The sequence below is a fragment of the Euleptes europaea genome, chromosome 12, assembly GCF_029931775.1.
Source record: "Euleptes europaea isolate rEulEur1 chromosome 12, rEulEur1.hap1, whole genome shotgun sequence".
In the NCBI taxonomy this organism is placed as follows: Eukaryota; Metazoa; Chordata; class Lepidosauria; order Squamata; family Sphaerodactylidae; genus Euleptes; species Euleptes europaea.
In genome coordinates, this window is record NC_079323.1 from 34,212,183 (window position 1) to 34,228,537 (window position 16,355).

A 16,355-nucleotide genomic window follows, 5' to 3' on the forward strand; every position below is an offset into this window, starting at 1 on the left:
CCTTCCCCATCCGAATTCTCAGAACTCTGCATGGGGACTTACTGTTCACTTTTGAGAATGTGTGTGTGTGTGTGTGTGTTAAGTGCCGTCAAGTCGCCTCTGACTCATGGCGACCCTATGAATGAAAGTCCTCAACAATGTTCTCTCTTTGACAGCCCTGCTCAGATCCTGCAAATTGAAGGCTGTGGCTTCCTTTATTGAGTCCATCCATCCCTTGTTGGGTCCTCCTCTTTTCCTGCTGCTCTCCACTTTTCCTAGCATGACGGTCTTTTCCAGTGACTCTTGTCTCATGACGTGGTTTGAGAATGTAGATGGGGGAAATGTTCCTCTAAAGGGGGGCAAAGCCAAGGCAAAACTTCCCGTGCACAAATGTCCACTGTAAAACAAACAAAAACAAAAAAAACGGCTTGCAGTGAACCGGAATTTACGGTCACCCCAGAAGCAAGATGACTCTGGGAGCGCAGATTATAGACGTCACAGAGGCGACATGGAAACGAACCTCCTCTGCCCCCCCCTTTTTTTGCGCCTAGGGAGGCGGGGACGACTGAGCCGCCGCACTGCGCATGCGCGAGACTCGCCAGCGAGGAGGAGGCGGTGGGGGAAAATGGCGGACGGCAAAGCGGACGACGCGAAGCTGAGGCGGCCGCCGCTTGACGGAGGTGAACACGCTGCGTCGCTCTGACTCTCACTCCCTTCCCTGCATGAGGGGCTCTTGGGGGGGAGGGGGGTTAGAGCCCAGCTTAGGGGTCTCGCGTGTCGGGAAGAGCGGGGAGAGGAGGTGCCAGGCGTCCTTCGCAGCCCTCAAGGGCCTTGGGGCTGTTCGGCTCCCTCCCGGCGCCCCAACCGGAGCAGAACCGCCGTCTAGTGTTTCGGGGCTGGTTTTCCGCGGCCCAGTCTCTTGTGTGGAAAACCCCTGCGGCTTTCTGCTGGCTCGCCGTAGCCCCCTAACTGGCTGGTGGCGGCCGATTTGGGGGCAGGGGCCGACAGTAAACCGCCTGAGTGCCTTGAATGTTTTCTTGCACCCGAGGGGGGGTGGTCAGGATGGTCAGGATCACAATCCCTTGCCCCCGGGTGGTGGGGTTAGGATGGTCAGGATCACAATCCCTTGCCCCCGGGTGGTTGTCTGAAAGGCCTCGTATGTCACGCTCCGTGACAGGGCAGCGTTGCGAGGGTCATCTTGCCTGAGATGCTGCAATGCTGAAAAACGCCAGACTATTGAAACACATAATATTGAAATACATATCAATGATTCTACTCTATCCGTGAGACGAATTATATGATTGACGTACCTCTTTTGACCGTGACCAAATTTTTGTCAGTTGTCGGGAGCAGCTGGACTGAAGATGCTTAGGTTATCTTACCATGACTATTGTAAAATAATTCACAGTGGGTCGCCGCGTTAGTCTGTCTGCAGTAGTAGAAAAGGGCAAGAGCCCAGTAGCACCTTAAAGACTAACAAAAATATTTTCTGGTAGGGTATGAGCTTTCGTGGCTACCAGAAAATATTTTTGTTAGTCTTTAAGGTGCTACTGGACTCTTGCCCTTTTCTACTATTGTAAAATAGCAACACCTGACTAAATGCTTGTGCAAGTATGGTATAACGGTAGCTTTCTGGAATGTTAGTTTGGTCAATTCCAAGGGGAAGCTGAATTAAGAGCAAATTTACTGTAATGTGAGCTAAAGCTCACTAGCCTAGAGTCCACTTTGTCAGATGTGAGCTGAGTGCTACCAATAGGAAGAAAGTTATCTCCTCAAGTGATTCTCAGTTGTCAGTACATTACATTACTGTAGGCATACTGGTGAAGTACAGAGGTAGTTGGGGATAAAGGGCAGTTGGAAAATAGGTAGACCTTCTAAAACTGGTTTAGCAGATTTTTTGCTTGAACTGACCACACATCAAGCAGGAAACTTCGCTTGGAGTACCCCCCTTCCTCAGGTCACATCTGACTTATGGCGACCCATGGTGGGGTTTTCAAGGCAAGAGACATTCAGAGGTGGTTTGCCATTGCCTGCGTCCGTGTCACGCCCCTGGTATGCCTTGGAGGTCTCCCATCCAAATACTTGCCAGGGTTGACCCTGCTTAGTTTCTGACATCTGATGAGACTAGGCTAGCCTAGACTATCCAGGGGTTTTCGTCTTCTCCAAATAAAAGGGCTAATGTACTTATTTTCAGGATACAGAATGGTGCATCTTTATCATAAACACATGCATGTACTTCAGAACTATACTGTTGGAGACCTACTGTCAATAGTTGATCCAAGGTTTTCTCAAAATAGGTTGGTGTGGCATTTCTAAAAGATGGAGGAGGGGCAAAAAAAGATGGAGACAAAAGGAAGAAAATTCCAGTTGCATTGGCCAGTGTACATGGGACCATAGAAAATACAGGTTTTAAAGCTCAGCTGTGCAGGGAGCTTTTAAAAAGGGATGAAATAGTGATTTTTAAAAAATATACCATGATACAATGCTAGGGGCTCCCAGAAAAACAAATAAACATGACCATGATTACCTTTGCAGGATTTTGCTTGTAAACATCAGTCATCTCTCTTCCCCCCCCCCCCCGAGTTGGGGTTTGTTAGGATTAAAGCCAGAACTTGTTTCTTCTGTTAGATGAGCTCACAAATATGTGGCCTCTGTTGTTTTAAGAAGTTTTTTAACTTGGTAGTCATAAGCCATCAAATTTCATAGAAAAGCAGTTTCCAAGCTCATTGCAGTTGCAGCTTTTGCAGCAATGAAAGTTCATGCCGTACCTTTTGCTATGACTCCACTCTCTGAGCAAGGAAAAAGTGAAATAGAAGGAAGTAAGAGCTTTCCCCAAAAACTACACTTTCAAATCACTACAGATACTTTGGTGACTCTGAGTTATCTTCATTTAGTGGGTCTTGGTTTCTGCAAAATAATATAAAAAAACTTTTAAAATACAGTATGCAGACAAAATTCTGGCTATGTTAACTGAATATGTCTAATGGATTTTTTAAAAATCCTTTGGCCCTCCTTCCTTGTTTTGTTGTTGTTTTTTATTGAATCATTTTATGATTTATGACTTTACATGTTCTTTTTAATTGTTCAAATATTCTACCTTTGCCACCTTCAGGACCCTGATTGGATGGAAAGGTGACATAAAAATATATCAGATAAAATTAAAGAGAGAATCTGCGTAGTCAAAAGTTCTGAGAAACTGTTTGGTTTCTTTGGAACATTTTTCGTTGACAGCAGCAACTAGACAGCTTTGTTAATTAAAAAAACAACTTGCTCAACTGGGCTGGTTATTCCCTACAAAGCCCTCAGTGGTTTGGGCACAGAATAGTTAGAGACCATCTTCTCCCTTATTTCCCTTTTTTATCTATGATGGCAACTGAGAATTCCTCTCAGTGTGTCATCTTAGCCAGTAAAGAGTGGTGCATGACTGGTGACTGCTCCCCCCAAATTCCATCTCAATGGAGACTCTCCAAAACCCAGGCCATGTAAATGCAGCCATCTCGTAACAGAAACACAATGATCTCAATCTAAAGCCCTATGTGACTAATTATGCACACCTCTTTGAAATAGGGACCAGTTTCATAAGTAGTTTATGATAACAGCCGGGACAATTGGCGCTTTAAAAAATAAACATTTGTGGCACATTCAAGGTCTTGGGCACATCTGAAGTAGCTCTTTTGGATCCCAGCTACTGTACTAGATTGATAAAATGCCTCAGAGAGTTGATGATATAGGATACAATGATTCTAAATTTAAGAAGTAACTAAAATGGATGCATGTTAAGTCACAATCATGGGTAGTTTTTCTCCATGGAAGCCAACATTACTTCCTGTTAGTAGTTTTACATAAGCTTAGTTCATAAGCTTAGTGCCCCCTAACCATATTGACTACCTTAACTTTTCTCAAATTACTGAAGAAATCTTAAAGACGTTATTTGTGCCCTAACAGTACATAGTAAAGGTTGATTGTGATTTCATTTTTGTTTTTAGTGCTAAACAATCCTGTAAACTGAATAGCCTCTAACTGTAAAACTCCACATTAATAATGATTATGAAACTGTGAAGGGCCCTTGCACTGTGAAGGGCCCTTGTGAAGGGCCCTTGCACTGTCGCATATCTACACACACACACATGAACCCCTGGTATCAAACTGAAACCATGATAAAACATGTCTTCTGAAGTGCTTTTCAGACATTTTTAGAATCCATGCTTCCATCTCTGAGCCCGCAAAATGGCTGCTGTACAAATGCTAAGGTCTTACCTTACAGACAACTTGTCTCCTATGCTAAGCTTCTGAAATAACCATTTTAGAAGAGTAGCTGTGTCAGTTAAAAAATTGACAGAGAGTCCTGCAGCACCTTCAAAGCTAACTACTTTATTGTTGCATAAACTGTTATGGTTTAGATAATGGTGCTGCAGCTACCAGCTTAACCTACTGATCTTTAACTATCAGAGGAATCTACAGCCTTGGATAGACCAGTCCTGACATAAAATGGGGATTGTTCAGAGGTGGACTTTGAGTGTCTAGTTAACTAGCTTTCTCTATATTTGAATTGTCTTTGCAGTCACTGTGGAGGTGTCATAAGGCTCCAGGATGCTTAGTTTCAATAGTTTTATGTATAACTGAATGTTTATGTTATGCATTAGTTACACGATTGGAGCTTCTTTCACTGTATGTCTATATTCTTACAGTGTGCTCTGTATAAACAGTTGTGGAGGCGCTGACACTGTAAGTGCAAACGTCTCCTCTTCATAACAGTTCTTTATGAGGTTCTGCTCCCATCAGTCCACTCAGTAAAAATAGCTCATCTTGGTAAGTTGTTTCGACTTCACCAGGACCTGAAGAAGAGGCAGAAAAACCTGTGAAAACTAAGACTGTTTCTTCCAGTAATGGAGGGGAAAGTTCGAGTCGCAGCGTGGAGAAGCGGGCAGCTGATGAAGAAAATGAAGACTTCACCACAAAGCCTGCACCTGCCAAAATGTCCAAGTTTGGGTTTGCCATAGGCACACAGATTGCAAAGAAGCCACCTGCGATATCCATCAAACTTGGAGCAAATGTAAGTTGTTTGTAGGCTCTCCTCTGAATGATAAATTTGTAATCTTGCTAAAAAGCAAGTTAGTTAAGATACCTTATTTAAATTTTAATTGTCCATAAATATTTATAGTAATTTGCTGTCACAAAGGTCTGAGGGAATAATTTCTGGAAGATGTTAGTAGGCATAAAATTTTCTTGAAATACTAAGAAATAGGTCCCCCCTCACACACACACGTTCCTTTGTGGTGGTTTAAGGGATTATAAAATAGCATAATACGTATTGGCTTGGATCCCACCTTGATGTCCATGGATACACGAAGGGAGGGCGGTCCCCCCTGCCAGAGATCTCCAGTTCTCTTTCTAAGCTATCCCTGGGGGGTTCTCTATCCCCCAGGAGCAGCATTTTAGAGTATGTTTAGGGCTGTTGAGGAAGGAAGAATTGATAAAAATTGCCCCTTCTCTTTGCACTGGCAGAAACCTAGGCAGGCTCCAAGCCAATTACTACCTAACTTCTAGCAAAATAAGACTACAAGGCATACCTCATTTCATTGTTCTTTGCTTTATTGCACTTTGTAAACAGTGCATTTTCGAGCAAGTCTTTTGGCGCCATTTTCCCAACAGCATGTTCTGTGTCACATTTTGGTAATTTTTGCAATATTTCAAACGTTTTCATTATTACAGTACATTTTTTATACATAATGCTGTTGCACACTTAATAGACTACAGTATAGTGTAAACATAACTTTAATATGCACTGGGGGGGAAAATGCATGTGACTCGCATTATTGCGATAGTCGCTTTATTGCAGTGGTCTGGAACTAAATTTAAATTTAGATTTTTATATTGATGTAGTAATGCTTTTATATGATGTTACCCGCTCTGAGCCGGCTTCAGCCGGGGAGGGCAGCTTATAAATCACTAAATAAATAAATAAAAATAAAACAATCTGCAATATCTCCAAGGTATGCTTGTATTGTCCTATTCTGACATTGTAAAAGGACACAAATTATTTATGGTTAATACTTAAGGTATGATTAAATGTTCAAGAATTTATTGGCCAGAATCCAAAAAGTTGCTTAGGCTTTTTGAATATCAGGGCCTTCAGATAAGCTGAATTGACTTTTTTCCTTGAAAGTTGGCCATTCCATATGAAAAGTTGCTTTTGACTTCCCTTGGCTCAGAGTTGATTGCTATGAAACAGGGAGGGTCTGATTTTCAAGAGCAGTCTTTGGGTTCAGGGAGCTAACTGGCTTCATGATTGCTTAGATCTTAGTGGTATTTATTTACTAAGGCAATACATCTACCAGGTTTATTTTTTTATGAATCTAAAATTCCATAATATCATAGGAGCAGCAATGTGCTTTAAGTTATTGGGCTGTGTTTACACTCTATGACTGAAATAATTGTAGGCATTGTTGTTTTTTAGAAACCTAAAGAGCCTACTCCAACCCTTGCTCCAAAAACAAAAACTGTAGCAGCAATCTTCAATGAAGATGAAGATGTAAGTAAATATCTCGTCATTGAGTGGAAAAAACAACCTTTGTCTTTTCTGGCTAGAATTATGTTCTGAGAAGTGGGAGTTTCATAAACATACCATTGATGCATTGCTACTCAGAACTGGCCTAAGATTCCCCTAGAACACCAAAGGTGTAAGTGTCCTTTTGAGGTTAGCCATTAATTAACTCTGACATGAGCATTTCCTGGTATGTTGTAGGACTACAGAGTACCCGGCCAGTTCTTTTTCTTAAAGACCTCTTTAAAGATAGAGTAGTGAATGTTTCGTATTTTCAGTCTTCTGTAAATATATCAATACTCTCAGTAAAACACCAGAGTTGCCCATTTGACCTCGGGTTCAAGAAGTGTGAAAGTGTAGAATTGAGGCTGGGGGGTAGTATGATGTTGGCAATATCAGTCACAGCTTTGTGTTTGAGGAGCATGGGACACCCACTTTCATTGCTAGGATTAAATGGAATTGAATTCTACTGATGCAATCCCCTATCCTTCCCAAAATATTGCTTTGAGGAGAGGGTTGTTGGGGGGATCCCAGCAACAGTATGGGTGTGGTGTGGGGGTCTGCATTGGGAGGAGGGAAAAGTTGCTCTCCTCCCCATTCTGTGAATGGGTACTCTTCTGCTCACAGAAGAAACCTTTGGGTCCAACCACAAAGGTAACATAGGACTATAATGTGCTTTCTTTGATGATTCCAATGAAGATGAAAATGTGGTTGTTGGCCACTTGTCTTTTTATCAGGATTTCAGGCAAATTGTATGCTTGTCTTCTAAAATGGTGGTGTTTTAGAGGAGGAAAAAGGGAAATAAAGTTTTAAAAGCTAATTTCATTTAATTCTTACAGTACTGAGAACCCAGGTGAAAATTAATTTGGTTGCATAATTAATGCCACTTTCCTGTGTGCTTTGATCAAAGACCCATCTAGAAGTTAAGGGGGGATCTCATGTCCGCTGGTTTTCTCACACAGCAATAGTGGGTCCATTTTCTACAAAATAAATATCACACAAGCTCCCCTTACTACTACTTTCTCTTAAGCATTTTTTTCTCTCAGCTCAGCTTCTCTACTAGAAGCAAGCTGGATTGGAAGAAAGGTTCATCAAGCAGGGTGTAAAGGGGACCCTCGTCCATTTTGAATGTGAACTGGAGACACAAAGCAGTCCCCCCCTTTCTTTGTCATGTCTAATTTAGTCCTGAGTTTCACTAAAATGATGCAACAACGTCTGATGAGCTGTGCATGTTAGGTTATAGTTTCCTACAACATTATTTCCAAAAGATATTCCCAATATTTATTGGATACTTCGGCATCGTATTTGGAGGGCACAAGCTGGATTTTAAACTGCTTGGTTGAGCCTACCAAGGAATATGTCGGATCAGGATGGGCACTATGGAAGTGAGGTACTTTCTTGTTCTTCTCTGACTGCCCATAACAGTAACAGCTGTGTCTTCAGACCCAGATGTTTGAGAAATTAGTGCAGCTGATGATACTTGCTAGGATCTGTGTGTGTAAAGTGCCGTCAAGTCGCAGCCAACTTATGGCGACCCCTTATGGGGTTTTCAAGGCAAGAGACTAACAGGTGGTTTGCCAGTGCCTTCCTCTGTATAGCAACCGTGGACTTCCTTGGTGGTCTCCCATCCAAATACTAACCAGGGCTGACCCTGCTTAGCTTCTGAGATCTGACGAGATCAGGCTAGCCTGGGCCATCCAGGTCAGGGCGTTCAAGGATTATGGTCATTCTAATAGCTATGAGGACCTCCCTTTTGTTTTTAACACTCCCCCTAGAACTACACTATTGGAAAATATAAAAGTATCCCTTTTGGAGCTTAACTGATTAAATTTTAATACAGTGTGATGGGCAGACTTTCATACTGTAGACATGTTAATGAGGCATGAAAACTGTTTAGAGTGTTACAGAGATCATGTGTGCCTGTTCTCAGTGCTAATAACAAAGTTTTTTAAAGTATAAATTGGATAAGGGTATAATGCATTTAACTGTTGAGGCGGTCTCTGATTTTATAGGCCTTAATTTTAAAAAAACGTATTTTACACCTCATGCCCTTTCTCCAAGGAACTTTGGACAATGCCTATGGTTTTCTCCTCTATTCTGTTATCACAACAATCCTGTGAAATTGGTCTGAGAGAGTGACTGGTTTGATTCACCCAGTGAGCATCATAGAGGACTGTGGATTGAAACCTGGATCTTTCAAGTCCTAGCCTGTGTCTGACCTCTGTACCACACTGCCTCTCACCAACTTGACTACAGAAGAATCGAATTTGTGACTCTCTTACATCCATTTTTCCCCTAGAGTGAACCTGAAGAGATGCCTCCAGAAGCAAAAATGCGAATGAAGAACATTGGAAGGTATAGTAGCTCTAAATAAAAATCGGAAAAAGATATTCAACAAGTGGGTGGTTTAGGAGTATATGAAAAATTAGTGGGTTTTGTAGTTTTGGATTTGCCAAATAAAAGTTGTAACAGCTTTTCTACCTAATGCCAAAATAGTTTCAATGATGGAACACTGTTTGGCATCTTACTATTATTTGGAGTTTTTTCCTGTTTTTTCTTAATAAATTCTTTGCTTTCTGGTGCTTTTTTAGTACAATATTTTCATAACTAATCGGATCATAACCTTTTTTGGAGGCTAATCTTGATGTGTGACTGTTCATTTTGGAGAGAGAATGACTATATTTGTAGGGTTTAATTTAAACTTTCTCCACTTGCGTGAGTTGAAGTACTTTTTGGCGATCTCCTGCAGCAACATCCCATAGTGTTTACAAGAGCCCTTGGAATCTCAGGAGTGATTTCCCAAGGGTATGTGGAAGAAATGGGAGGTGGGAAAGATCTGCTCATGATTCACTGGGTCCCACCTGTAACTTTGTTCTTTGAAACAAACTGTGCGGGGTGTGTTGGCTGAACATGACCTTTTCCTGATGCATTTCTCGGCAAGGTTTTTTTTATTGCTGATTGCCAGATAGCTTATCCAAATTCAGTGGGTTTTTTAATTACATTGCAACGCTGTACTTGTCCATTGTGTTATCTATGTTGCAACAAGACTGGTATTTCATAGAGATAACAAAGATGGTTCATACGTCTTTTGGGGATTGTGTGTAATTGTAGAGAGATGGTATCACATTTTTAAAAGTATTAGGAATTGGGCAATGAAAAAATGCTGTATGTAATAAACTTCTAAAGATACTTTTTGGTGGTTGTAGATGACATATGGACTGCCTTGGTTATGTGTACTGAAGCCTGAAAACCATGAATGAGAAAATAATAAAATTACCCGGTTGCTTTTGTTTTTTTATCCTAGGGATACTCCAACTTCAGCAGGACCAAATTCTTTCAACAAAGGCAAGCATGGATTTTCTGACAACCAGAAGCTATGGGAACGGAACATGAAAAGTCACCTTGGAAATGTCCGTGAACAAGATGAATAAGTTGTGCATTGAGATTTGGGTGTTGGGGAAATGGGAGGGTGTAACATAAAGGAACAGTTTCCTTTTTTTAGAGCGGTATAAGGCTATTTTGGGTACCACTTTTAAAGTTTCTAGTGGTGCACAAAAACCTGAGTTTAAAAGTAGAGGTAATTTATGTTTTGTATACAGATTTCAAAGCATTTGCTAATTTTGTAGCTCCATGGAATTAATTTCAAAAGGTTACGGAAAATAAAGACATTGGAAGTGGTACCTTTTTAAGAATTTTTTTTCACAACTATTCTTATATGAAGACAGATAAAAGGTTGCTGTCTCATGAATCTGTTTAAGTTAAATGCTGCTGCACAGATTTCCAGCTCCTCTTTTTCTGTAATGAGTGACATGCTTGATTCCCTCAGGCTACATAGAAGGGGGAACACCATGCTGTAGACCAGGTCTTGTCAGTCTGTTTGCCATTCTAGACTGCATACAAACCTGAAAACTAGGCTATAGCTATAGTCATTTAGTTAAACCTCCACCAAACCTGGACTTCTGGCTGTGGTAGCTTAGCGCTATAATCTCATTTTGAAATTTGTGTAATCTCTTTGTGGCCTGTTTCACCAATAGAAATGGGTCTTGCGTGTGTACAATGAAGATTCACAACAAAGATTAATCAGTATTTTTGATGTCTTCTTAATCATGAGTCTTGAGCAGTGCTTGTTAATGTTTCGTTGTCAGTTCAAGACAAATTAATGCAATTATTATCAACATAAAAAGACATTACCAAAAGTATGACTTCATACGTTATCATGTTATCTTAGTTGGGTTTCAGTATTTTTGGCAGTCCTTTAAGGGGAATAGAAGCTACATGCTTAAGTAAATGAGTAACCAGTTATAGAGGTGCACATGTAGCAATGCGTGGTCATATTTTTATGGCTTAAAATTCTACTTCAGACCCTAAAAGAATTGTATTTTTAATTAAGACACTTATCACACTGAAGGACAACCTTTTATTCCACTTTAATTCTAGCAGTTACTATTTAGAATTAATTAGGGTTAACTTTTCACTTTTATCTGTGGTGATCACATCTAGTTGGGCTGGATCAATGGTAGGCTATCTTTTATTTCCTTACTAGTTTTACAACAGAGGTTATAATATTACTTCCATTTTAGTCCTGATCCTGCCTACAAACCTAAACTACTTTTAAGATCTTGTTTAAGGAGAATTGAATTGTTTTAGGTAGTATTAGCAGTCACTACTGACAGGTTTGTATAAACAAGCACCTCCAAAATTATGTGATAGTGTGGGCCTGAATTATCTAGTAGCATGTAGTGGCAAAATTGGATCTTGCGAGTCTGGATATCATAAATTTATTCCAGTTTATCTGCCATCGATTTTAGTCAACCCATTGTGTTAAAATGGAGGGTAGCTGGTGGAACAAAACTTCATCCAAGTTTTGTTTGTATTTTTTGGCATTTTAAAAGAACTTTGACCTTGTAGGCTTCTCTGTATAAGTTCTAAACTTTTTTTTAATTCTTGTATTTGTGTATGAATTTTTTTTGTCTGAAGTTAAAAAAACAACCCTGTAACATAATTTCTTTAAAGGCTTTGTTACAAACATTAGAAATGTACAAGTTATTTCTTTTATAATTGAAGTTGTTCAAACACTTGTGAAAGTTCAAGACTTCAAAAAAATGTGTTGCGTCTGATCTTATTGGCTCTTTATCATTGAAGTTAGTGGCCCAAAGCCATTGGGTTGGATCCTATGGTGGTTTCCTGTAAGCCCAATGTTGTATTCCTTTGAGGAGGAATATGCGATTTCCCCAATCCTCTTCCCCCCACCCCCAATCAAGCCCATTGCTCTTGTAGAAGTCCCATGAACCCCAGGGGCATTTTGGCGAGCATACTGGAGTACACGGGGAGGGTGGGACAGGAAAAATCTGTTCTGGCTCCAGTCCATGATACATGTTTATATAGGCAGACATTGTCACTAATATTCACTTTTAGCCTGAAAAAAAGAATTAGTCACTTTCTTTTTTTAAAAAAAAAGTTTGGATGACCAGTGGTTAGGAGTTTCTCAGCTATCGGTACCTGCTTCCTTCTAGTAAATTTAACAAATTTGCTTTCAGTACTCTGAATACTCAAAACACAAGCAGTAGCACTCAAGCCTGTAATGTCCTTTAGGGAAGGTAGAAGTCTTGAGTATCTTCCATTTTAAGTAAGTTGAAAGGTGTGAGAGCTTCCTTGAACTTTACTTGTAGTAATACTGTATACTTTTTGGATGAACTACCTAAGTTAGTGGGTAAGTATAAAAACTGTCAAGTCACTAGTCCATGTCAAATTCATGTTCTTAAATGTTATGGCTTTGTACCATAATTTCATGGATACCAAAAGCTTACTTCCCCTATTTTAAGTTTCTGGCAAATTTGTAAGGTTGCCTAGATGAAACCAATTGCAGGTAGATAATACAACTATGCCTGTAGTCCAAGTATTTTTCTGATGACAATTCCTATGCTGCTATTTCAGGAAACCGAGTAGGCATTTCTTCATATCGTTTGCAAGGTGTTGATAATAGAGGTACCAAGCATTCAAAATATTTTTCTGAAAGAAGATATGTTCCTGTTCACCTTCATTATAGCTGGTCGCAATTCTTGCCCATCTATACTTCCTTAATGGAAAATGTACCACCATCAGTGACAGAAATATGTTCTGTTTTACCAATATGTCTTCTGGTATAACTCTTTCAAACAGTGTTCTGGGGAACTTTCTGAGTAAGATCTGTAATTGCAAACTTCCCTGAAAGACATCTTGCCACATACATACGTACCTGCAACCAGAGGAGTTGTGCATTTTAGTTTGAAAGAGTTATACCAGAAGACATATTGGTAAAACAACATATTTCTGTCACTGATGGTGGTACATTTTCCATTAAGGAAGTATAGATGGGCAAGAATTGCGACCAGCTATAATGAAGGTGAACAGGAACATATCTTCTTTCAGAAAAATATGTGCATTTTAGGTTTCATTTCTGTTCTTTCATGTAGTAGGACAGCAGTGGGGACCGACAGGCCTCCCTCCCCCAACTAACTGCAGCCCACAGCAGGCTTCAGTTCATTGGGGTGTCACAGACTAGCCAATGTAGAAAGGATGTTCTTGAAAACTACTGTGGTAGAGGAACATATGCTTGTAGCAGACATCTATATATCTTGAAGTCAGGCCCCATCTGAGGGTGTCTAAACCTGTGGATTGGAGCCACATTGACACTAAACAATTTTCCTGAAAATTTGGCTGCCCCCCACCCCCCAGGTTTGTAGAAAAATACATGGGGGTTGGGAGACTTCTCCCCCAAACAAGAGGGTTGTCTGCACGTGTACAGACAATCACGTACTTCCTCCAAGCATCCGTGGCAGTGATAGGATGGGTGCCCAGGAGCTGCAATGGCCCTCCAACAATGGCTGTGGCAATGTGGGTGAACTGCAGCAGACTGGCAGCAAAGCCGGAAGCCATGCTGGGCCTGCTGGTGTTGTCGGTAATGGTTGGGGAGGTGGATTGGAGCCACCACGGCAATGGTGATGTGGAGGGGGTGGGGTGGGAGAAGCTGTGTCAGGACCGGTAGCAAAGCCAGTAGTTGCCCTATCCCTCCCAGCATTTTTGGCAATACTGGGGGAGGGGGGCACTGAGTTATGGCAGCACTGGTGACCACAGCAGCAATGGAAGGGAGAAGAAGCTGTGGCAGACCCAGTAGTAAGGCCAGGAGGTGTGCCAGGCCTGTCACTGGTGCCAGTGATGGTGGAGGGAGGTTTGCCAGTAGCTGCAACAGTGAAGGGGGTCGGGGGAGAGATTTGGGCCCAATGACAGCACCAGGGAGCTGTGTCTGGCCTGTAGGTGATTGGGTGTGTGTGGCTGAGAGCTATGTTGACCCCAGTGAGGGTACTAAGAAGGGGAGAAGGATACCCCCCCCCATCAGTATCACCACTTGTCATCTGTATATTTCTCAAGTGTGGCCCCTCTCTGTGGATATCTAAGTTTCCAAATTTGGGGCACTTAACCAAAACATTTTTCTACCAACCCCAAAGGCTGGGTACAAAAAGATTTAAGTCTAGGGTGTGACTACTTTCATATGTTGGGCCAGTCACAATTTGGGAGAGACCCAAGTCAGTCAAAGAAGCGATAAAATCCTGGGCCAGTCCCAATGAGGTTGAAACCATGTTTCTGTTATTTAAGCCTAGTCAGTTTCTACTTCCGTCAGCATCTCATAAAGGTGTGCAGTTTTGTGATTCACTGAGACACCTTTAATGCCCCTTTGAAGAGGCAAAATGAGCACTAGGAAAGGATTTTTAAATATACTGTTTAGAGAAAACTTCTCTGTACTTAAGCACTGCAGGGATAATTTCAAATTTTATATTTAAAAAGATACATCCACTAGGATAAAGTTTTAGTTTTGAAGTTGAGTTAAAATCCTAAGCACATATTTCTATTACAAAAGGGATTCCCACCCTTCTACACAGATATTTTAAAATGGCTCTGAAATAATACCAACATGTGTGAAAATTATGATAACATCATAAGCATTTGCATACCTCTATGCACCTCGGCAAGCAATGACGCACCAGCGTTCTTTAACCCACTATTCTTTGTGTTAACTAACATATTGAGAAAGATTAGTGCTTGGGCCCACTCAACCAACAGCTATTGTAAAATACCAGCATTTTAGTTGGAATTCCATAACATGTGAAAGTGGAAACTTGATACACAACCCATACACAAAATATTGTCGAAGGCTTTCACGGTCAGAGTTCATTGGTTCTTGTAGGTTATCCGGGCTGTGTGACCGTGGTCTTGGTATTTTCTTTCCTGATGTTTCGCCAGCAGCTGTGGCAGGCATACACAATTTAGCAGTTTAATGTTTAAAACACCAAATTGAAAGAACAGTGATTCATCCATATGGCCATACTATGTGTCTCTTCATGGGAACAAGGTGCTTTCATGTTGCCACTGACAAATGTTTCTGGGAGTAGCAGAAATGTACCCATCCCTTAGGCCACTGCAGGTTTGTACAATAGGTATGGGGAACGGACACAAAGGGAGGCAGAGAATTTCTAGAACAAACTATAAACAAGGTGTGCATTCACTAGGTGGCCCATGCCCTGATTGTAGTGGGCAAGAGCTGGCACAAAAGCAAGTGCCAGCCAGTACAGCTCCCTATCTTTAGCTAAAATGCTGTTTTTTTCTGTTTCAAGACATAGCCACACTATATCTAAATTTTCCTGAATATTTCATTACTGAGCCATAGTATTACACCTTGACTTGGATAGCCCCATGCTAGCTGATCTCAGAAGCTAAGCAGGGTCATCGCTGGCTAGAATTTGGATGGGAGACCTGCAAGGAATACCAGGGTAGTGATGCAGAGGCAGGCACTGGCAAACCACCTCTGTCAGTCTCTTGCCATGGAACCCTACGGGGACGCCATAAGTCAGCTGTGACTTGATGGCTCACATGCACACACCGTATTATACGTCATTTACAGACAATTCTACCTTTTCTGTTCAGACATACTCAGCTGTGGCCTATAGCTTAGCATTAACACAATTTCCATTTTGAAGAATGTTCCACAAGAGACTTCAAAGTATTGATTCTGTCAGCTTATCAGCCAAACTTTATGATGTTCAAAAATAAGTTTCATATATACAACAATACTACTTTTGAGCTTTAGTTCCTTTTGAGTTATATTTTTTAATTACAGCATAATTTCACAAAAGCTTAATATAAATAAAATATACAAACATATTTTACTTGTCTCAAAAACTGCAACCTTATAAGGACTTAGGTTATGCAAAAGACAACAAAATGGGAAGTACTAGGATTTACAAATGCATTTGTATTAGTTTTCCTGTGAGGCTGCTTGCCACTTAGTGGGCTTTGCAAAGATCACACTTGATTACAACTTAATTTCCGTAAGAAAACCTCAGCACAAAAAGTTGTAGCTTTCCACCACCTATGTATGCTAGACTTAAGTTTTAAAAAAAAGCTATGCAGAGATCTGAACAAATAAGCATGTCAGACTGACTACCTTACACAATCATGCCTGTGACCACAATATTCAGCTGTATCAATGAATGATTCATAATTAGCTCCAAGAGCACAGCCCCATCCTGGTCTTCAGTATGCCTTTTAAGTATGGCTACCATCTTTGTTTTTTTTTAAGATGACTCACACAACTCTGGTATAATGAATTACTCTGATGAACAAAACGTGTATGTGTGTATGTATATATATATATATATACACATATACATACACACAGTCTGCAGAGGGGGGGAAACTACAGCATACCTACCACCATCACACAGAAGACTTTATTTTTTCGATTACTTTTTTAATGAAGTAATTACAATGGATGCAGTAGTCATACTACAAGATCATG

General features: G+C 40.8%; 1 protein-coding gene across 1 annotated transcript; it reads left to right on the top strand.

Moving 5' to 3' along the window:
* The first annotated feature begins 566 nt into the window (after positions 1 to 566).
* PCNP (PEST proteolytic signal containing nuclear protein) lies at positions 567 to 10,203 on the top strand. The gene is made up of 5 exons (XM_056858553.1): positions 567 to 659; positions 4,812 to 5,032; positions 6,437 to 6,511; positions 8,823 to 8,878; positions 9,828 to 10,203. Exons 1-5 carry the CDS (start codon positions 605 to 607, stop codon positions 9,952 to 9,954), a joined length of 534 nt encoding a protein of 177 aa, XP_056714531.1. The 5' UTR covers positions 567 to 604; the 3' UTR covers positions 9,955 to 10,203.
* The last annotated feature ends 6,152 nt before the right edge of the window (positions 10,204 to 16,355 follow it).